The sequence below is a fragment of the Rhincodon typus genome, chromosome 34 (genome assembly GCF_021869965.1).
Source record: "Rhincodon typus isolate 14 chromosome 34, sRhiTyp1.1, whole genome shotgun sequence".
NCBI classification, from domain to species: domain Eukaryota; kingdom Metazoa; phylum Chordata; class Chondrichthyes; order Orectolobiformes; family Rhincodontidae; genus Rhincodon; species Rhincodon typus.
This window is the reverse complement of record NC_063365.1, coordinates 23,255,256-23,273,780: the sequence shown is the minus strand read 5'-3', so window position 1 is coordinate 23,273,780 and position 18,525 is coordinate 23,255,256. Positions and strand designations below refer to the sequence as shown.

The 18,525-nt window shown below is 43.0% G+C and overlaps 1 protein-coding gene across 2 annotated transcripts; it reads left to right on the top strand.

Moving 5' to 3' along the window:
- Positions 1-491: 491 nt before the first annotated feature.
- Positions 492-18,079, top strand: pitx3 (paired-like homeodomain 3). 2 transcript variants are annotated; one of them, XM_020535155.2, is made up of 4 exons: positions 492-730; positions 6,277-6,417; positions 14,134-14,339; positions 16,720-18,079. In XM_020535155.2, the coding sequence occupies exons 2-4, from the start codon at positions 6,291-6,293 to the stop codon at positions 17,272-17,274; spliced, it is 888 nt and encodes a 295-aa protein (XP_020390744.1). In that variant the 5' UTR covers positions 492-730; positions 6,277-6,290; the 3' UTR covers positions 17,275-18,079. The 2 variants fall into 2 exon arrangements, with proteins under 2 accessions (XP_020390744.1, XP_048472266.1); XM_048616309.1 differs by lacking the exons at positions 492-730; positions 6,277-6,417 and adding an exon at positions 12,901-13,376.
- Positions 18,080-18,525: the final 446 nt, after the last annotated feature.

The window sequence follows — 18,525 nt, the reverse complement described above, 5'->3', positions numbered from 1 at the left end:
AGTGAGTGGGACACGTGACTCAGAGGTAAGGACACTACTGATGTGCCACAAGAGTCCCTACCAGCATTTCATGACATGGCATATACAGAAAACTGTAGACTTTGACCCAGTCCTTCGTACCTTTATTGTAAATGTGCGGCAGACATCATTGACTGTGGAGCTGCCTGTACTCCCAGGGAGTTCTCTTGCCCCTGAGGTGAAATTTTCAAACGTCACAACTCCGAATTTATGAAATTTGCAATATCAGATGAACATCTTAAATAGGCAGCTGCCTAAAATCACTTTTTGCAGTCAGACGTATGTCTGAAATTCCGGCGGATGAATGAGCAGATTTGTCAAGCAGTTCATAATGCGGAAGAAAGTTAACTCTGCAATCCAAAAAAAGCCTTGTCCTCCTCACCTCCATCCCCCTCCCCCGCCCCCCACCCCATCCCCCCGGATTGTCGGTCGTGAATTTGTTAAGTGTCAGCCTTTCATGGCTTCGTGCACAGGCGGAAATTGAATCCAATCTCCCTCAACCCTTCTGAATGAATCTGAGGGGTTGGGACTTATAGTCTACCCGAGTGGGCTGGACCTCTCCGCTCTCACACAGTGGTCGCGTCGTTTCGTGGCTGCCGATGATATTGGCATAAAATCAATCCTTGCAGCATAGCTTGGCTTTCACCGAGACTCTTGGTGCAACTGCAAGGACCTGGTCGCGTGTTTTCGAAGGGGCTCTTAATTCTGACAGGTAAAGCAACCACTAATCTTCGGTAAACTTATCCTATCCCCGGATTTATTCATTTAAGGAGGGATTTGTTGTAAGCGATTGCTGGTATCGACTTGTTCCCATCGATAAATGCTTGAGTTTCTGCCCCTTTTTTGTGCTTTGAATTACCGCTTGCATTTTGGGCGGCCCAGATGTCGGGTCGGTCCTTATGTATTCTCAATAATTCATATCCGTATTCTTATAGAATATATATACAACTGAATGGATTATTGCTTCAAACAGGAGATCTCCCAGAATTGAATCTATGATGTATGGCTCAGCTTTACCGTGAGTTACATGTTTTTTAGGCAGCGTTTTGGACCTGTGCACATCGTTTAACAATGCTTCACTTCAGTGTTTGGGATTGTTGCTGAACTTTCCTAACGTTTGACCCTGTTAGCATGATCCAAAAGCACGACATTGCCTGTGATTTATTCTCTTTAAAGACAGAATGACCTATTACCTTATGTCCAGGGCTCGCTATCGAAGGCCTGTTAACAGGATATTTTGAGAATGATTAATGATCCACAGTTTACAGCCGTTTCTCCATTTAGACCGAAAGCGAATTTTATTTCTCTTGGCTAATGTGTCAGAGAAAATTGGAAATACTCCGACACGGATTGTTCTCATTTCGCTGAATGCTAAATTCCTCTTTTTAACTACCTAATGGTGTCAGCGGTCGGCTTCTCTTTTCAACTCCGATACCTTTGGAGAGAGAAAAAACAATTTGACAGCGGGAAGGAAACTCCGTAACAATTACTCGGCCGCATAACCCGAAACAGGTTTCAAACGGCAACTGTCAATTTCAACAATTTTGTGGATGAAGGGGGCATTGAAAGAGATGGGTGTACTTGAGAGTTGTTTCCAGACATAAGGTCTGAATAAAACACGTCAGGCAGAGATCGCAGCCCCAAAGATGTTTACCATAAATGTGAGATTTGTAAAAGCACATCTCAAATACATGTCAACAGTGGATTCCATTGCAGGGTATTTTTTGTTGGTGAGATCTAACGATTTAATATGAAGGCACAAATAAGGATTTTATTTCCCTGCCTGGCAAGAATATGACAGAATTGTTTTCTGCAGAAATAACATTCTCATGAAATTATGTCACCCTTTTTGCTTAGCAGGCAGCTGCGAATGCAACATTGTGCATTCTTCCACAGAGCACGCGTTGAGAACCGTCAGAGCCACCATTTGACAAGGAATTGAATGTTGTTCAGATTATTACTTCTCTGACATTAATCGAGTGAAATATTTAAAATAAAAAAACTGACATGAAAAAGGTACTGAAAATACCCTAACCAACTCTTCAACTTTTATTTAAACATAAAGAGATTTTGAAATCAAAGGCAGTTTGAAAATATTGTTTCTAAAAAAGCTTATAGTTTTTTTTGTCCTTCCTAAAATTATTCCGAGTTTACCAGTGTAAGTTGTAGCAGTCGTTTTATTAGGGTTGCTGCCGAAAACACTGGGCTTAGTTGAACACACCAAAGGGTTAGGGGCAGATCGTTTGAAAAGCGGTTTTGTGCCTGGCGCTTGTTTTCAATCCAGGTAGGCCCTGGGAACGAACTGCTTGCTGTTTCATCGGACAATGTAGATGGAGACATTCCGCTGGCTGTGTTTGGCTGGGCTAGGAACAAAAGGAATCTTTCACAATTGTGTCGAGGGGGTCCGAGTGGAAAATTGATGGCTGGCAGGTGCGCCTAAGCCACGGGAGACTCTGTTTAAGATCCACAAGCTTACAGTACGTTCCTGCAAGAGGCAACGAGCAAGTTGGAGAAAACACTCGAGACCACAAACGGCATCGCAAGAAGGAGGGAATTATCTCCATCCATACACAGAGGAATAGTCACTCGCACCCAGTAACTGTGAGCCTGGCACGGAAATATAAGGAGTTTTTCAGTTAATAGTGACGCCGTCTTTACTAGCGATGACTGGTGAGTGTCTCCACATAGCTCCGAGTGCGCACGCTATGAGATTCGAAACAGATTGAGGCGAGTTTAGATAAGTTTGCAGCGAAAGCAGTTCACACTGAATAGCTAAATCAATGGCACGTGTCACTTTATGTTTTAATGGAAATATTAATTGCATCTCGAAGTAAATTTCTGCAGAAATGAACCCGATTGAATATCAAACTCCAATTGCCATGCTAATATTAGAACAAATTCACCGCCGATTACGTTTAACCCCGCGAGGAAACTCAGCGAAATGTATCATCGGTGTGTACTCGTTTGAGAGATTATAAAAGTATGACTTAAAAAACAGCAAGTGCTGGACATACAAAAATGTAATATTCTTCTGAAGCGATAACTGTATCTGTCTCCACAGAGGCTGTTAGACCCGCCGAATATAGCCAGTACCTTCGTTTTCGCCTCAGACTCCCAACGTAATGTGCTTTTAAGGTAGAAGTCTGAATTATTTCTGCAACTACTTTTACACAATCTGCCCCTTTTAAAAAATTATAAATACACTGCCTCCGTTAAAGAAGCCTCCATGAAAAGGGAGCGTGTCTCTATGTGTGTGTTAGCGGCAGTTAGTCCCTTGAGTAAAACAAACCAAACGATTAAAACTGGTGATTTTTCCGTTAAAAAAAAAACAGCCTGCAAGTGGAGAAATAATACTTTGGAAAATTTGCATTTTAAAAAGATAATCGGCGCGTGCAAACTAGACAAAGAGATCTCTTTATGTTGTTCACTCCGTGAAGCATTACAAGACGCGAATTGGAGAGGAATTGCAGCGGGTTTTGACTCTAATGTTCATTATGAAATTCACACGGGCGTAATTTCCTTTCCAAAGGACTTATCCCGAGCTCATTATCACAGGTTGGTCGAACGCGGGAGAGCAGCGAAGATAATTAATTTGAACATTGCCAGAACAATCATCGGAATCTGCTGAAAATCGGAATAAAACCCGGGTACTGTGCGTGTTTATTTGCTCTAGTGCGTATGCACTCGCTGCACAATGTCCCAAAATACGCGTTTCTGGTCAGTGAACTCACTCTGGATAACTTCAGTAGGGAAAAGGAAAAATTAAATAAACTGTAGAAAATAAGGACAGGGCGAATGGTAAACGGGGAGAAGATGTTCATTCAGCGAACATCTCTATTCCTTGTGCTAAATCAGTTGAAGATTTTGAAATTCTTTCAATGACACATATGCAAAATTACCTGCCGGTGCTGTTACGTTTGGTCCCTGTACCTATTATTGTCCAACATACCATGGGGGCCATTGTCGTGTTGGTTTCGATCCTCCCACCCCCAACCACCCTCACTCCCCCAATACATTGAATTAACTCCACAACGACTTAGAACACGAATAAGCTCCGTCTCGGCTCAATATTGAATATTAATGCGTCCAAACAGATTGGATAATAAATGTGACTTGGAATTAAATGAAGTTGTTTCTGATCTGCATGACCCCCCAACCTGAGACAGGCAGCTCTGGCGAAAAAGCAACGCGACTGACAGACGCAATCAGATGCAAATGGGCGCAGAAGAGCTGAAATTATCATCAACAAACATTCCGTCGAATTTCCATCTGCTCCCTCTCCCTCTATATCTATATTGTATATATAGGGACAGCCCGGGAGGCGCCGCATTTTAATAAGTTATGGGACGGCAAATTGACACACATCTTAATCAAATCTTAATCCAAGAAATTAATTCACAGCGCGTTTATCATCTTTTCAGTCTCTCTCTCCTCCGTGAAAGGTGTTATCTGATTGTATAAAACCATAGCTATGTCGCTGGTCACATACGGAGGCACCTGACTTCATGTTTCGGAGGATATACTGTTTACCCTGTTGGCTTTTTCCGATAAGTGACATTTTAAACACATCCTGAACCCAGTTTATGGGCAACACATGTTCCGTTATTGTTTCACCCGCAACTAAGGCAGGGTGACCCTCGCTAGCAAACTGTGGCGGCCTGGAGTCTCAGCACAATCAGTCTTTTGATAGTATTTATTTAAAATGATATTGCAGTTTTGACGCCAAGTGCTGATTTCTCCATTCGCAGTTCGACAAAGGAGCAAAAGAAAATAATTCGAACCCAGGAAACATCCTCATAGTAGAAGCATGAAAGATGTATATTACAACAGCAACAATGGTTCAGAACGACAGTAGAGTCTTTTTGGAATGTCTAGAGGTTGTGACAGTCGCTATATACATTGATATATACTCTACATAATTCAATAGGTCAGAAAATGCAACTGATATCAAGCATTATTTCCAACCTAAGTTTCATCTTGTAAATACCTCAAAATACTTGCTTTAGGATAAATTAACAATCGGGTCGATTGTCGAGAAGTCGCCTTTGTCATATAGTTTCAACCGAGTGCAGTAGACAAAACTAAACGTTGAATTAATACAAGTGTCATTCTGGGTGTCTAAGCCTTTCATTTAAATATCGTTTCAAACCTTAGGTTCGCCGATCGATGTTACTGTTTGTATTTCTATTTTAGTTAGGGAGAAAAATAACATATATTTCTATCGTGTTGTATTATGTCTCTTAGCCAATCGTACAATAAATAATTTTATGGAATATAGTAATTATTGTTTAGGCAAGTTAAAGGCACGTGTTGTAGGAAAAATATTTCGCTATGACAAAAGAAGCAAGCTCTGCGTTGTTGACAATCGTCTGATAGAAAGGCCCAGTAGTTATAACAGCTCTGATTTCTCAGCTTTAACGTGACATTAATTACAAATATATACAGAATAGACCTTAAACTAAATGACATCGTTGCAAAATACAAACGCTGGGAATCTGCTCAAATTTTAATTCAGTCGTTTCATTCTCAAGAGTGCGGTGCAGTGCATGACTCAATAACGTACAAATAGTAACTAATCTTACAAAATGAGTAAATTCGCTGATTGTTGGGGCCAAAAGATGGGTTATAATAATAGCTTAATACAACGAAGAATTGCAAGCAAAATTCCTTCGTATATATTTTACCGTCTCTGAATGTTTAAAAAGTGAGTCTGGTTGATATTGACAACAAAGGAAACTGGTTGTCCTGTATCTGGCAACATATCTGTTAAAATGGGGTCTGAAGAAGCGTCTAGGCCCGAAACGTCAGCCTTCCTGCTCCTCTGATGCTGCTTGGCCTGCTGTGTTCATCCAGCTCTACACCTTTCTATCTATTAAAATGACCTGGATTTTAACGAATAGTTATAAAGCAGTAAAAGCTTTGCTTTACAAATCGCAGCTGGAATTTGGTTAACCAATGATAGACATATCCTTGTCAATATTCGAACTGTCCCTTTTCCGAGGTTCAAATTTAAACAGCATCCAGATCCAGAACTTGATCACCTGTGCAGGGACAATCATCCCAAATTCTAGTTTAGGAAAATGATTGATTCACAGGCGACAATAGTCAAACCACCCTCATATCATTACTATGAATTTTTCCTCAAATAGTCAGGTACCAGCACGTTGCACATCACTGAATGTGTATATGTGTTATGAGGGCAGGGGTCTTTGTTTAGTTTGGATTGGCTGATGTGAATCTACCTTGCTCTTTCTGCAGGACAGGCTCATCGAATGGAATACAACCTGTCGGCCGGGGTTCTGACCGACTCGGACGCTCCTGATCACAGCCCTATGACTCTTTCGGACTCCGGGACCCCACAGCGAGAACCGATCTGTAAGACCCACCAGGAGAGCAGTGGTGAGTTTCTGAACATTCTCACTGCACTTGGGGATTGACTGCAGCTCATCAGAGGCAGGGCAGAGATGGGGAGAGGTAGGCTAATAAAATCAAAAGGCTGAAACCTGAAAACAGCCTTCCTAAACTTAAAAAGGGGCTAATTAACGAAAGTAGAAAGAGTGATGGGTGATGAAGAGGTTATAACGGCCTAAGGCCGCTATCAATGGTTGCAAATAACCCTCTGTTAAACCTGGCGACCTCTAGTGGATGCTGAGGTGAGTGAAGGTTTTCAGGCCGGAACGTATTGTCCCCGGTGTCAATTGAGAGGAAAAAACGAAAGACTTGCACTTATATAGCGCCATTCACGACCACCTGGATCTCTCAAAGAGCTTTACAGTTAATTAAGTACATCCGGAGTGTTGCAGTGTCGGAACAGACAATCTATTTGCGCAGAGCAAGCTCCCACAAATAGCGGTGTGATAATGAAAACTCTTTCTACATCATGTTCCTTTGCCCGTTCTCATGTTTGTAAAGTTAAAATATGTTGTCGCTAAACCTTGCAAACAAGCATTCAATTTAGTAAAGATTTAGTTTCCAAATTTTTAATCATATGACATTACATTGGTTGCAAACTCAAATCGGTTTTCAGATCCTGTTTGTTGTTTACAATTGCTGTTTAATGTTTACTGCACTCGTTACATGTTGAAGGTACAGACCGAGGGGGTTTGTTCGCCGTTTTAGCTCCAGGCTGTGCTCTGGGTGAAGGGGCCAGTCGCGTTTGAGGCGAGAGAGTCCCAAGATAACAGGACCCTAGATAACACCGTTCGAGCAGAATTAAAGCAAGTCAGATTGAATTGAGAAGAGGAGGTAGCTCCATTCGGTTAGGTGCAGACAGACCTGTCCCTATTTCATCATCAGTCTGAGGTGATCGATTCTGGTTGATCAGTCTGGCCCGGTTTAGCCCGCGATCAGGATTGGAATTTTAGCTTCTGTTACAGGAGCAAAACACTTGCATTCGTTTCCAAATAACGACCCGAGAACATTGACAATCTGGCCGAACAAAAACAAAATGCTGCCGATGAAGGAAATTTGAAACGAACACAAAGTACTGAAGAAACTCAGCAAGTCTGGCAGGATATGTGGAGAGAGAGAAACCGAGTTAATGCTTGGAGTCCAATCTGATTGCAATTTGGAAGGGACTTCAGAACAAGTTCTGTGAGTTGAAAGCGAAGACTCAGATGGGACTCGAACGTTATCTCTGATTTTCTCTCCACAGATGCTGACAGCCCTGCTGCGTTCTCTAGCAGTTTCAGTTAATTCTTTTGGAAATATCAGAACACCCTAACTGATTTTGCCCGGGCACCTGCACTGAAAGGGGGCTTTAACCTTTTGTGAGTCACACCTTGGCTTACGCTGACACGGACCCCACTGTAAATCCAGGGCCACCCGTTCTTTAAAACCTGCACTTCGTTTTAAACTGATATCCGTGGCATGCCTTCTCAATGTGGACGGGGTTTGCTGCGTCTCAATGCGGGAGGTGATTTGGAGATTAACCGCGGAGTGTTCCCTCTGTGGTGGAAGAGACCTGTTCAGGACTGATTAAAAGCTGCAGAAAGATAAAAGTGAAATATTGGTCAGTTGGTAAAAATGAGATATCCTCTTCGTAATGCAATCCAATCGACCGTCCGTCTCATTTTTTTAAAAAAATGCATTATATGATATAATCTGGCGTAAGTGCAAACAAAGGAATCTGAGCCGGTAAAGAAAATATATAACGCCACTAGGAATTGTGGAATAAAGACATTACATGGGAAGTGGGATAAACCTCGGTCTAAGTCATAAGAAATTCCCACAAGAAATCCCAGAAGAGCCAAATTCGTTTACACTTTGTTTCAAGTCTGTGTTTTCTTTTTATGGATCTCTCTGAGGTAACCCCACTCTCAGTTAGGACACATCCAATTTTATTCTGCTCACAAGCGGGTTGTTCCGTTGAAATAATATTTTCGTTCTGGGTCTGATAATTCACAGCGGAATTTGTTCCGGATCAGGATCCTTAATGAACGGTGCAGATTTTATTTGGCTGATAATCACGAGTCATTAAAACGGAGGTCAACATTCAAAGATAAGCATGTACAGCTTTGGCATGGAAGTCCTGAGGTATTTTGATGTTAAACCCTAAACACACAGACACACAGACACACACACACACACACACACACAAACAAACACACTCACACACAGAGACACACACACACACACACTGACACACACACATACTCAGACACACACACACATACATAGACACCTCTACTCAGACAAAGGACTGCTATAGTCTGTGATCAGATCTCCACCACCACCCCACCCCCCCCCCCCCCCCGTGCTGCTAACAGAGATGTGAGAAACCGCGTTGGAAAATACACCCATCCCTGCCTCCAAATGAAGATAACTGCTCAATCTTGAAGTCCATTGGTTCACAATGTGGTCTGTTAAAAAAGAAGAGGCCTTTCCCCCAGCAGGCTACAAACTGGCACCGCATTCAAGCACTCCCAGTTGGTGTCCATTCAATAAAGGTCAGAGTTTGCTGTATTTTAAAAATAAAGTCCTCCTTTATATTCCCAGTGTGCACTGTAGACTGCTGGCAAGGTCGAAATAGGCGTCGTTTCCTTTCGAAACAGTCTCCCCAAGTTTTAACGGGGATTAGTAGAAATTGCCGCCTCTGTGGAGGAAAGAATTGAACAAAGATCTAAACAGACGGGGTCACTTCCCGGATGTAAAACCCGGGGAGCACCGCAGTTTGGACATATTTTCCGGCTCTTCCCCAGCGCCGGGAGGTGAGGTGCTACAAACCGAAGCAGATCCTACAGCTTGGAGTTTTAGGAGTGGGGAGGAGGGGAGAGGGGGGTTTAATTGAATTGAAGCGAGTTGATTAAAAAGGGATTGACGGCGCCGCGATCTGGCACGCAATGAGCTCTCTGTTTAAAAACCATCAAAATATTTACTTTCCAAAAGCTAATCTTTCACTGACAGATCAGTCACATCTTTATTTGGTGGAGGTCTGGGCTCAAAGAGAGATAGAGGGGGAGATGGAAAGAGAGAGAAAGGGTGGTGTGGTTCAACAAGAGTAAGGCACATTATAAGCACAGAGGGTCTGACACAATCTTTACTTTTCAAGCGGACCCTGTGATTTGTACAGAAATCTACTCACCGTTTATACTTTTAGCTGGGAATTGACTGATTCCCCTATTCTGCGGTTCACGGTTGAACGTTACACATGAATCAGATTGTGCGAGTTTCAGGGAGAGTTAAGGATTTGTAAATCACTTGGAACATTACTCTAGCTAGAACAGCTCGGTAACGAGAGAGAAAAATCCAGAGTAAATGTAGTTGCAGTAGCTTGGTGTATCATACACTCAGGTACGAGAAAAAACGGGAGTGAAATTTTCGTTACAGGAACGTCAGTAAATATATTCACGCAAACACTTGTTTTACAAAACATGGACCACATCCCAGAATGGGACTCATTTCGCAAGTGAACTGCCGTATTTTGCTCAGTTTGATCTGAAATGATCTTATTTGGACCAAATGAGACTTTCATTTAGCAGTGGCCCCTCCATATACCGGTGACATTTTAATACAGAGAATCGACAGCCGCTGAAGAAGGGTCACGGAAATGAAATGTTAACTCTGTTCCTCTTTCCACAGATACTGCCAGACCTGCCGAGTTTCTCCAGCACTGTCTGTTTTTGCACAGTGTTCAACACAACAAGACGAAAACATTACCCCCCAAAATGCTGTATCTTGAAGGGAAAAACAAATAAACTAACTAACCCACTTGCCTGCTCGAAGATAAATTGTGTGAACCGGCCACAAACAGGAACTCACCTACCTCACATATCACCGACCCCTTCCCCCCACCCCCCACCCCAAATCCCGGGTTTTAATTAATAGAACCCAAGATCCTAATGTTAAAAGCGAGAAAATGTCACTGGAACAAAAACAAGTTGCTGGAGAAACTCAGCAGGTCTGGCAGCATCTTTGGAGAGAGAAACGTGTTAAAATTTTAAGTCCAGTGACTCTTCTCCAGAAAATGTAAACGTGCTTTCTTCCTATAATCATTCTGACAAGTCTGGGTGTAACGCGGAAAGTGAAGAGAGTGTGCAGATGGAGCCCGGGCTCTGTTGGCACTCTTCTTCAAATCTGACTCACTTCGATGCTGTCAGACTAGAATGAAATAAACAGTAATCCCCTCTCTCCTTTACGATGCCGTTGGATTATCGAAATTAAAATGCATGCGCGCTTTATGATTATGAAAAACCCAACTCGATAAAGTATCCTCTCAGCTGGGAGTTATTTTCCAATAAGATTAGTTTTGCAATGACCATCCCCGAGGCATATACACTTACCGTTTTTGTTCAAACTCTAGGTTTATATTTGTAAAACAAGCTTATTAAACGCCGCTTCGTCCTCAGTATTTGCATCGTCCTGGGCTAAACAGATAACACCAATAAGCGCACAGCAATGACCCCGTCCTTAGATTCTCTATGATAAAGTCTATTGTCCACAGACTACAAATTTTAATCACAAATGATCATAGGTTGTATTGATCGTTTTACTGCTAATTAATAAAGAAAACACAAAATAAGTGAGTGCAATTCTCTTGCGCTTTAGTGCAACATGTGAACGGTCCAGTCTATTAGAAGGAGCGCAGTGCCTAGATTGCGAATTTTCAAAACAATGCAGAGATCTGGTTATTTGTTTGATGGGCGTTACACACGTTTTAACCTTCCGCATGATTGAAAAGCATTTGCGGCAGGACCTCTGGGACTTTGGAATGTGAGTACTTTAAATCGAGTTAAAATAACGTTCAGTTTATGAACAAATGCCAGAAGCGCTCCCCAGAGTGAGTTTACAGTCATAGAGACAGTAGCAAATATTGAACAAGAAGATATTGTGACTGCTTTTGTAAATAGCCGCTATCTAGGGAAACTGGCATTTAGGAATATTTCGCAAAATTTCCCTCCAGCCGCACGAACATCAAATATTATGACTGTACACCATGAATATTGACTTGCCCGCTGTTTAAAGAAAATGCTAATTTCCATTGATGATACAGGAAGGATTTAACCTGTTTCATTTAGCATTTTCACCCCAAGTGTAGAATTATTTTTACAATGGGGAGTAAAGACCAAGAAATTATTGTATTGCAATAATGAAAGGAGCTCAAACATCGACAGGCAACGGCCCCAGCAGAGCAGCGGTTACTGAAATTTGTAGATAGGCACGCGAAAAGTTGACGTTTAAAAGTGTAAAGCTAGAAATTGCTGCAATTCTCACCTGTAGATGCTGGCGCCGAGGACTTTCACATCATAAATTCTTTTCAAGCTAATATCCACTGGGAGATTTGATGATACTTTTGCTGATACGACGTGACAATCTGATGCCATAAAAAAAGCCACCTGCGTATCCAGGTTTAAACTTTAACTGAAAGTAGAGGCCAGATTGAGCGGGCAGCGGGGACAGTCTCTGAGAAAGGTGCACAATGTTGTGGCCGTCCACATTCTCTGCAAAACGCTTTTATTCCCCCCACCCCCACCAAAGTTTAGGTTTCTCCCTCTATAAATTATCCGTAACCGCCCGTGCAAAAGCATCCGAAACTGCACAGAACCCAAATAACGGTCGTGGAGAGAAATATCTGATTATTTGTGTGGCCCGGTTTCTTCACGGTCGAAATTCAGTTTGCACTACTACGGATCGATTTTAGAATACAGGTTCGTGAAGGTCCAAAACTAAAAACCGAAGGGCTTGAAATAAAAAAAAATCAACTCTCCCGGGATGTTTATTTATTCCTTTTTGTTTATATTAGAAAAATTCGTTTGATTTATCAGGAGATAAACCGAAATGGCCTCGTCCTTGAACTCTCCTAAAGAGAGATATCTATGAATTAGAGATAGTAGGAACTGCAGAATTAGATGCGGTTTTTACAAACAGGAATATTACATCCATCCGTTCATTGGAAGTAGACGTTTTCTAGTTGTTAGTTTCCGCAGTTATTTCATGAAACAGTGAAAATAGGATAAAAAAAATCTCCCCTCCATTGTGATGAGTTACAGTGATGCCTGTATGTTGCAGTGAAAGGTGTATTCAATAAAAAAAAACAGGTCATCACTTTGCTCAAGTTACTCAAAGTAAAAGGACCACCGGAAGTGGAGTGAGCCAGTCTAAAGGGCGAAGCGCACTGATGCAAAATGTACTGGGTGCCTATGAGAATAAAAATAGTTCATAAAATCTAAGGAGGGCTGAGCATATTTTGTTTCGGCCCCTCTTCCTGGAGTTAATTTTTCCCAAGTTCGGGGGTGGGGGGAGGAGGGCTGGGAGTATTATTGGGTGCCCTGGTTTATTCAAGGTTTTCTGACATGCGTGGTATTTTTTTCACTCCCCCCCCACCCACCTTCCCTCTCCCAGGAAGCTCAGAGTTTCTGACAGTCATACCGCGTCAGTTTTACAGTTTGCATCACTAACGGGGCCCGCCTTAACACTCCTCACAATAAGGAGGGGTCTGAGGGTTCATCTCTTGCTCATTTATAACTGCCCCCGAAGCTAAGCCTTTAATAAACACGAGTTAGAGGAAAGGCGGCGAGCAGGGGGGTCCTCATACCTGCCCTTGTCAGCCTGTCTGAGCCAGGGATTTACTTGCAACTAAACGGATGCCTTCTGTGGGGTCCCGAGATTGGGAGAGGCTTTCCTGACTTGGGGAAGCGATAGAGCACAAGACACTTTTTTTTCCAGGAAAAGGTTTAAGGCAAAGTTTTAAGCCAAATTGAGCGCCCGTCTGTATTGGGCAGGAGAGAAACACCAAATTTTGAGATTTATCTGTCTGGTGTTGTGGCTTGCAAAAATGTCATCTAGCGTTCAGACATTCCGCGCCCATAAAGGACAATTCGCCGATCAACTGGTCAACAACCGGAAAAGCCAATGTGCAGGTAGGAGAGGAACGGATTCCTGTAGATGACCAGTGATCCAATCGGTTCGGGGGAGCCGGGGGGGAAGAGTTTGTTGACAAAGAAAGGCCGCATTCCCCTCTGTCCCTGAATCTATCATTAACTGTTCATCAAAGAAGAGAGTCAGTGGGGGGAGGGGTGTGTGGGGGAGGCTATCAAGGTGAAAATAATTCGCATAGTTTGTCCTTTATTAATCTCCTGCAGTCCGGGCATTCCAAACAGGGCCTTTACAATAACACGACCTTTTAAAATGACAGAATATTCTTGATCTAGTTATACTGCAATCTTAGTAAAGATTACTGCAAAGGTTAGACCTGCGCTAATAGAAATTAATATTTACTTTAGAACGGTTCTTCTCCCCCGCCCCCCTCTTCTGGTGTCCTTTCGGCCCATCTTGGTGACTGACTGCAATTTTAACTGTCCTGACGCTTTCCGAACCAAATGGTTTATTTCAAACCCTCAAAAGAATAATAACAGCGAGTAGCGATTTGTAGCTCACACAAACACATTAAAAATATAAAATTACTTAGGATGACGTACCTTCTCTTCGTTAATACCGGGAGAACCTTACTGCCGATAGAGCTGTGGTGCTGTTAGTTAGAACACAGGCAGCTCCATTTATTAATTAAACACTGATCCGCCAAATAAACAGACGGATTTCTGCAAGTGTCGGCGATTGTTTTGTTTGTTAAGGGCCAGGGTTCAGGATTAACTCAGAGCATCCCGCTTCCTGCTGCAGATAATGAGAAAACCCAGCAAAATCAAACAGATGAATTGGATTCCAAGGACCCCTCCATTAAGAAAAAGCAGAGGCGCCAAAGAACACACTTCACAAGCCAACAACTGCAGGAGCTGGAGGCAACTTTTCAAAGAAACCGATACCCGGACATGTCGACCAGGGAGGAGATAGCTGTCTGGACGCACTTAACCGAAGCACGAGTAAGGGTAAGGCTGTCATGGAATCAGTTATCAATTTTTAGATTCTGAATTGAAGCACTGAGTCCCACTCAAGCCACGTGAGCGTGTTTTGATGGATTCCTGAATGATCTAGAGAAATTGTACAAGGTAAAGGATATAGCAAATTCCTTCAACGTACACGATCCCCAAGACATAGCTGATCCCTAAGACATGCTCTATCCCCAGGACAACCAGTCAAGTCGCCATAGTCTTACCAGACCATAGGGCTGTTTTCTCTTTGGAGAGAGAGACGACTGGTGGTGGTTTAACCTGAGGGTCACCACGCCTCGGATGAGAGGAGGGGTTGAGAAAGACAGTCCTTCATGGTAACTTCAGCCGGTGTGGGGATTGAACCCGCGTCGTTGGCGTCACGCTGCTTCGCAACCCACCCGTCCTGATCCCAAAGGCATCACTGATCCCTAAGACATCACTGATCCCTAAGGCATAACTCACCCCCAAGGTGTCACCGATCCTTAAGACATTTCTCATCCCCAATACATAGCCGACCCTTTAATCCTAACACATATCTGTGACATACCCGATCCTCAGCACATACCTGATCTCTAAGAAACACCGGATCCCGAATATTCCAAAGAATCAAATCATTTTCCTGTTTTCGTGGCTGGCGGGTAGTTTGGGTTGGTCCAGCGTGTCACAGAGGGACAGGTTTCTAATCAAACCACAGAACCCTCATTGCCTGCCCAATTATTGATTGTTTCCCCAGGCCGGACCCTGAATATAGTAATGGTAATACCCTTCATGCCCCGAATATATTTTATGTCATGTGATTGATTCAGACCCATGTTGGAGTCTGAGTAATTACAACTGATAGATCACATTCCGGCCTCACCATCTGATATTTGCCAACACTCTCTATATATCTCGACCCAAGCCCTGACAGTTATTGGCCATCTCACTAAAGGAGCAGTGCCCAGGTAATGTAGGAAATCCCGAGTGAGAGTGTACAACGAGGGAGTCCTGTAAGATCTTCAGGAAATGCATGTTTCTGGGTCATTTAGCTACCGAGCCCAAGCTGTTTCCTGCACTTCGACATGTTGTTAGTGATTAACGGTGGGGTTTTGTTATTAAACCTTGCATTATAAATGAGATAACAGGTTTAGACAGCAGCTTTAATAATGTTATGGTCTCTCTCGAATGATTACAAAATAGAAACCAGACGCTATAACTATCTAATACCTATTCCGATTTGTTTGTCCCTTGGAGCAAGCCCTGGATATAACTCAAGCTGGGAGTGACACTGGTCGGATATGGACTCATAGCCATAATGTAATTTTGACAACCTACTCATAGGGGACGATTCACGTAGATTTTTTTTCTCCAGATGGAATAACATTTTCTAAAAATAAAGTTGTTGTGATCTGGAACGTGCTGACTCAAAGCGCTGCGAAAGGAGATTCAACAGAAGCTTTCAAAGGAGAATTGGACAAATATTGGAAAAGGGAGAGTACATCCCAGTTCCACAGGGAAAGAGGAAAAAGACAGGCCATGGAAACGTCGAAACATAGAAAATAGGAGCGGGAGTAGGCCATTCGGCTCTTCGAGCCTTCTCCATCATTCAATATGATCATGGCTGATTATCTAACTCGGTACCCTGTTCCGCCTTTCTCCACATCCCTTTTGATCGCTTTACCCCACAAGAACTATATCTAACTCCTTCTTGAAAACATTCAATGTTTTGTGAAGCGCTTTCTGTGGCAGAGAATTCCATAGGCTCACCACTCACGGTGAAGAAATTTCTATTCATCTCAGTCCTAAATGGCCTACCCTGTATCTGTAGATTGTGACCACCTGGTTCTTGATCCCTGGTCATGGGGAACATCCTCCTGCATTTACCCTGTCCAGCCCTGTTACAATTTTACCGGTTTCTATGCGACCTCCAACCCTATGATTCTTTCTAAACCCCAGTGAATATAGTCTGAATTGGAGCGAGCCCATACCTGTGCCGTTATTGATGTTTATGTTGCAGTTTATTCTTGGATTCAATTTGGTTTTGAAATAGCTGCTGTCCTGTCCATCTTGTCACCACAATGATGACCAACAAATTATCATTTTATGTCGAGGCTAAAACCATGTGAGGCCGAGGTTGTCTGTCACAGAAACAAAAAAAAATTGCTGGAAAAACTCAGCAGGTCTGGCAGTACCTGCGGAGACAGAAACAGTTTAACTTTTCGAGTCCAGTGACTCTTCCCCAGAGCTTCGCCAGCAATTTCTGTTTTTTGTTCAGATCTCTTGCATCTGTCTGTTACAGAAACGGAAAGGGTGTTAGTCAAACAGAATCTGAACGTCGATTTTAGCCAATGACCGCGGGCCAGGCCAGCGTTAATGAAATGTTTCCTGTCTGATCCAGGTGTGGTTTAAAAATCGCAGGGCCAAGTGGAGGAAAAGGGAGCGCAACCAACAGGCCGAGCTGTGCAAGAATGGGTTTGGCGTCCAGTTCAACGGAGTCATGCAACCCTACGATGACATGTATTCCGGCTACTCCTACAACAACTGGGCTACCAAGAGTTTGACCAGCAGCCCCCTGTCGGCCAAGAGCTTCCAATTCTTCAACTCCATGAACGTCGGGCCCCTATCCACGCAGCCCATGTTCTCTCCCCCCAGCTCGATCTCATCTATGACCATGCCGGCCTCCATGGTTCCTTCTGCGGTGCCCGGGAGCAGCCTGAATAATTTAAACAGCTTGAACAACCTTAACAACCCCAGCCTCAACTCGGCCATGACCGCCGGCGCCTGTCCTTATGCATCTTCTGCCAGCCCCTACTCGTACCGAGATACCTGCAACTCAAGCCTCGCCAGCTTGAGGCTCAAGGCAAAACAGCACACCAATTTCGGCTACCCGGGAGTCCAGAACCAGGTGTCCAACCTAAGTCCGTGTCAATATGCTGTGGACAGACCTGTATGAGCCTAATGGTTGTTGTTAACATTCGGTTTCACCCTAAATATATGACCTTTGACCCCTCAATGTACATCACCAGTCCCTTGACAGCGCTGGCTGAAACAGTGCCTGTCCTACTGCGAAGACAACTTCCCATTTCACGTTGGACAGGTTTTAGAGAGCTTTCATGAAAGTGTTATACTCGTAACTATTGCAGACAAAAAAAATGTTAATGATATACAATCCAAAATATGCATGACCATTACAATCCGCCTTCTAGATTGTAATGCGGGGTCTGCTGTATATATAATGAACTTTTTTGTTTTCCTTTTGTATGTGAAATAATTATAGTGTTTTTAAAGGTTAAAAGAAAGCATGTCCTCTAACTGCATACCTATGGTCACTTGACTTGCGCCTTGGTTAATAGATTAGGAATAGAAAGACTGATCTGTTGTGAATGACTCACTGTTGTATATCCTCACACAGTCACTCTCATGTAGTCCTGCACCGCCTCTATACTGCTCACAAAACGACCTTTTATGCATTTTTTTCATTCAGCGGCTCATCAGCGTTTGACCACAAGTCCACATCCCTTTCAACACATCCCCACTTTGTAATCTGAGAATTGCTGCAGGTTAATGGGCTCGTTTTTCTGTGGGTCTTTCCTTAATTTGTCGAGTTATGAATATTTGTAACGGTTTGGCTTGATGCTGGTAGCTCTAGCATTTCTCATTTAATCTACTGTGCGCATCAATCTCCAAAAAGGCCAAAGTTTACAGACAAGATAGCTTGATTTGCACACTGGCTAATGCTTAATAAACAGATTCTACAATGTGCGTCTACGATATCTTATTATTGAGAGGCCGTACCACCGCCTAGAGAGTGTGCATTTTTTTTGAGAAACGTCCAAATGGTTATATGGAAATCACCCATTCACTGAGTTAAGACACAATCGCCCTGGTTGCTGTGGATCATGACAGCGGCTGCATTATCTGTCAAGCGCGACTTGAGGGAGAAAATGCGACCCGACTTAAAACCCTTGCAAAGAAACTTTTTAGCTGCCACAGTCTCCAGATCATTTATAAAACCCAATTCAGATTGCCTTTACTTAGGGTTTGCAACCAACTAAAGTATTGTCCAATAGTGAAGGTTTACTGTCCGAAACTCTGCTCTGTTGTCCTCACTGAGGATAAAAAAAAGTCGACAAAGACTACATCTGTAAATATTTCCCACAACCCCGCGCTTATAGGTGTCAAAAGCAAATTGCAAAGTAATCTG

What these genes read in the sequence shown, in the direction of transcription:
- pitx3 (XM_020535155.2), top strand. Translation starts at nt 6,291, where the DNA reads ATGGAATACAACCTGTCGGCCGGGGTTCTGACCGACTCGGACGCTCCT. An exon ending in GACCCACCAGGAGAGCAGTG is followed by an intron (nt 6,418 to 14,133) that starts GTGAGTTTCTGA and finishes TTCCTGCTGCAG; the next exon opens with ATAATGAGAAAACCCAGCAA. An exon ending in TAACCGAAGCACGAGTAAGG is followed by an intron (nt 14,340 to 16,719) that starts GTAAGGCTGTCA and finishes TGTCTGATCCAG; the next exon opens with GTGTGGTTTAAAAATCGCAG.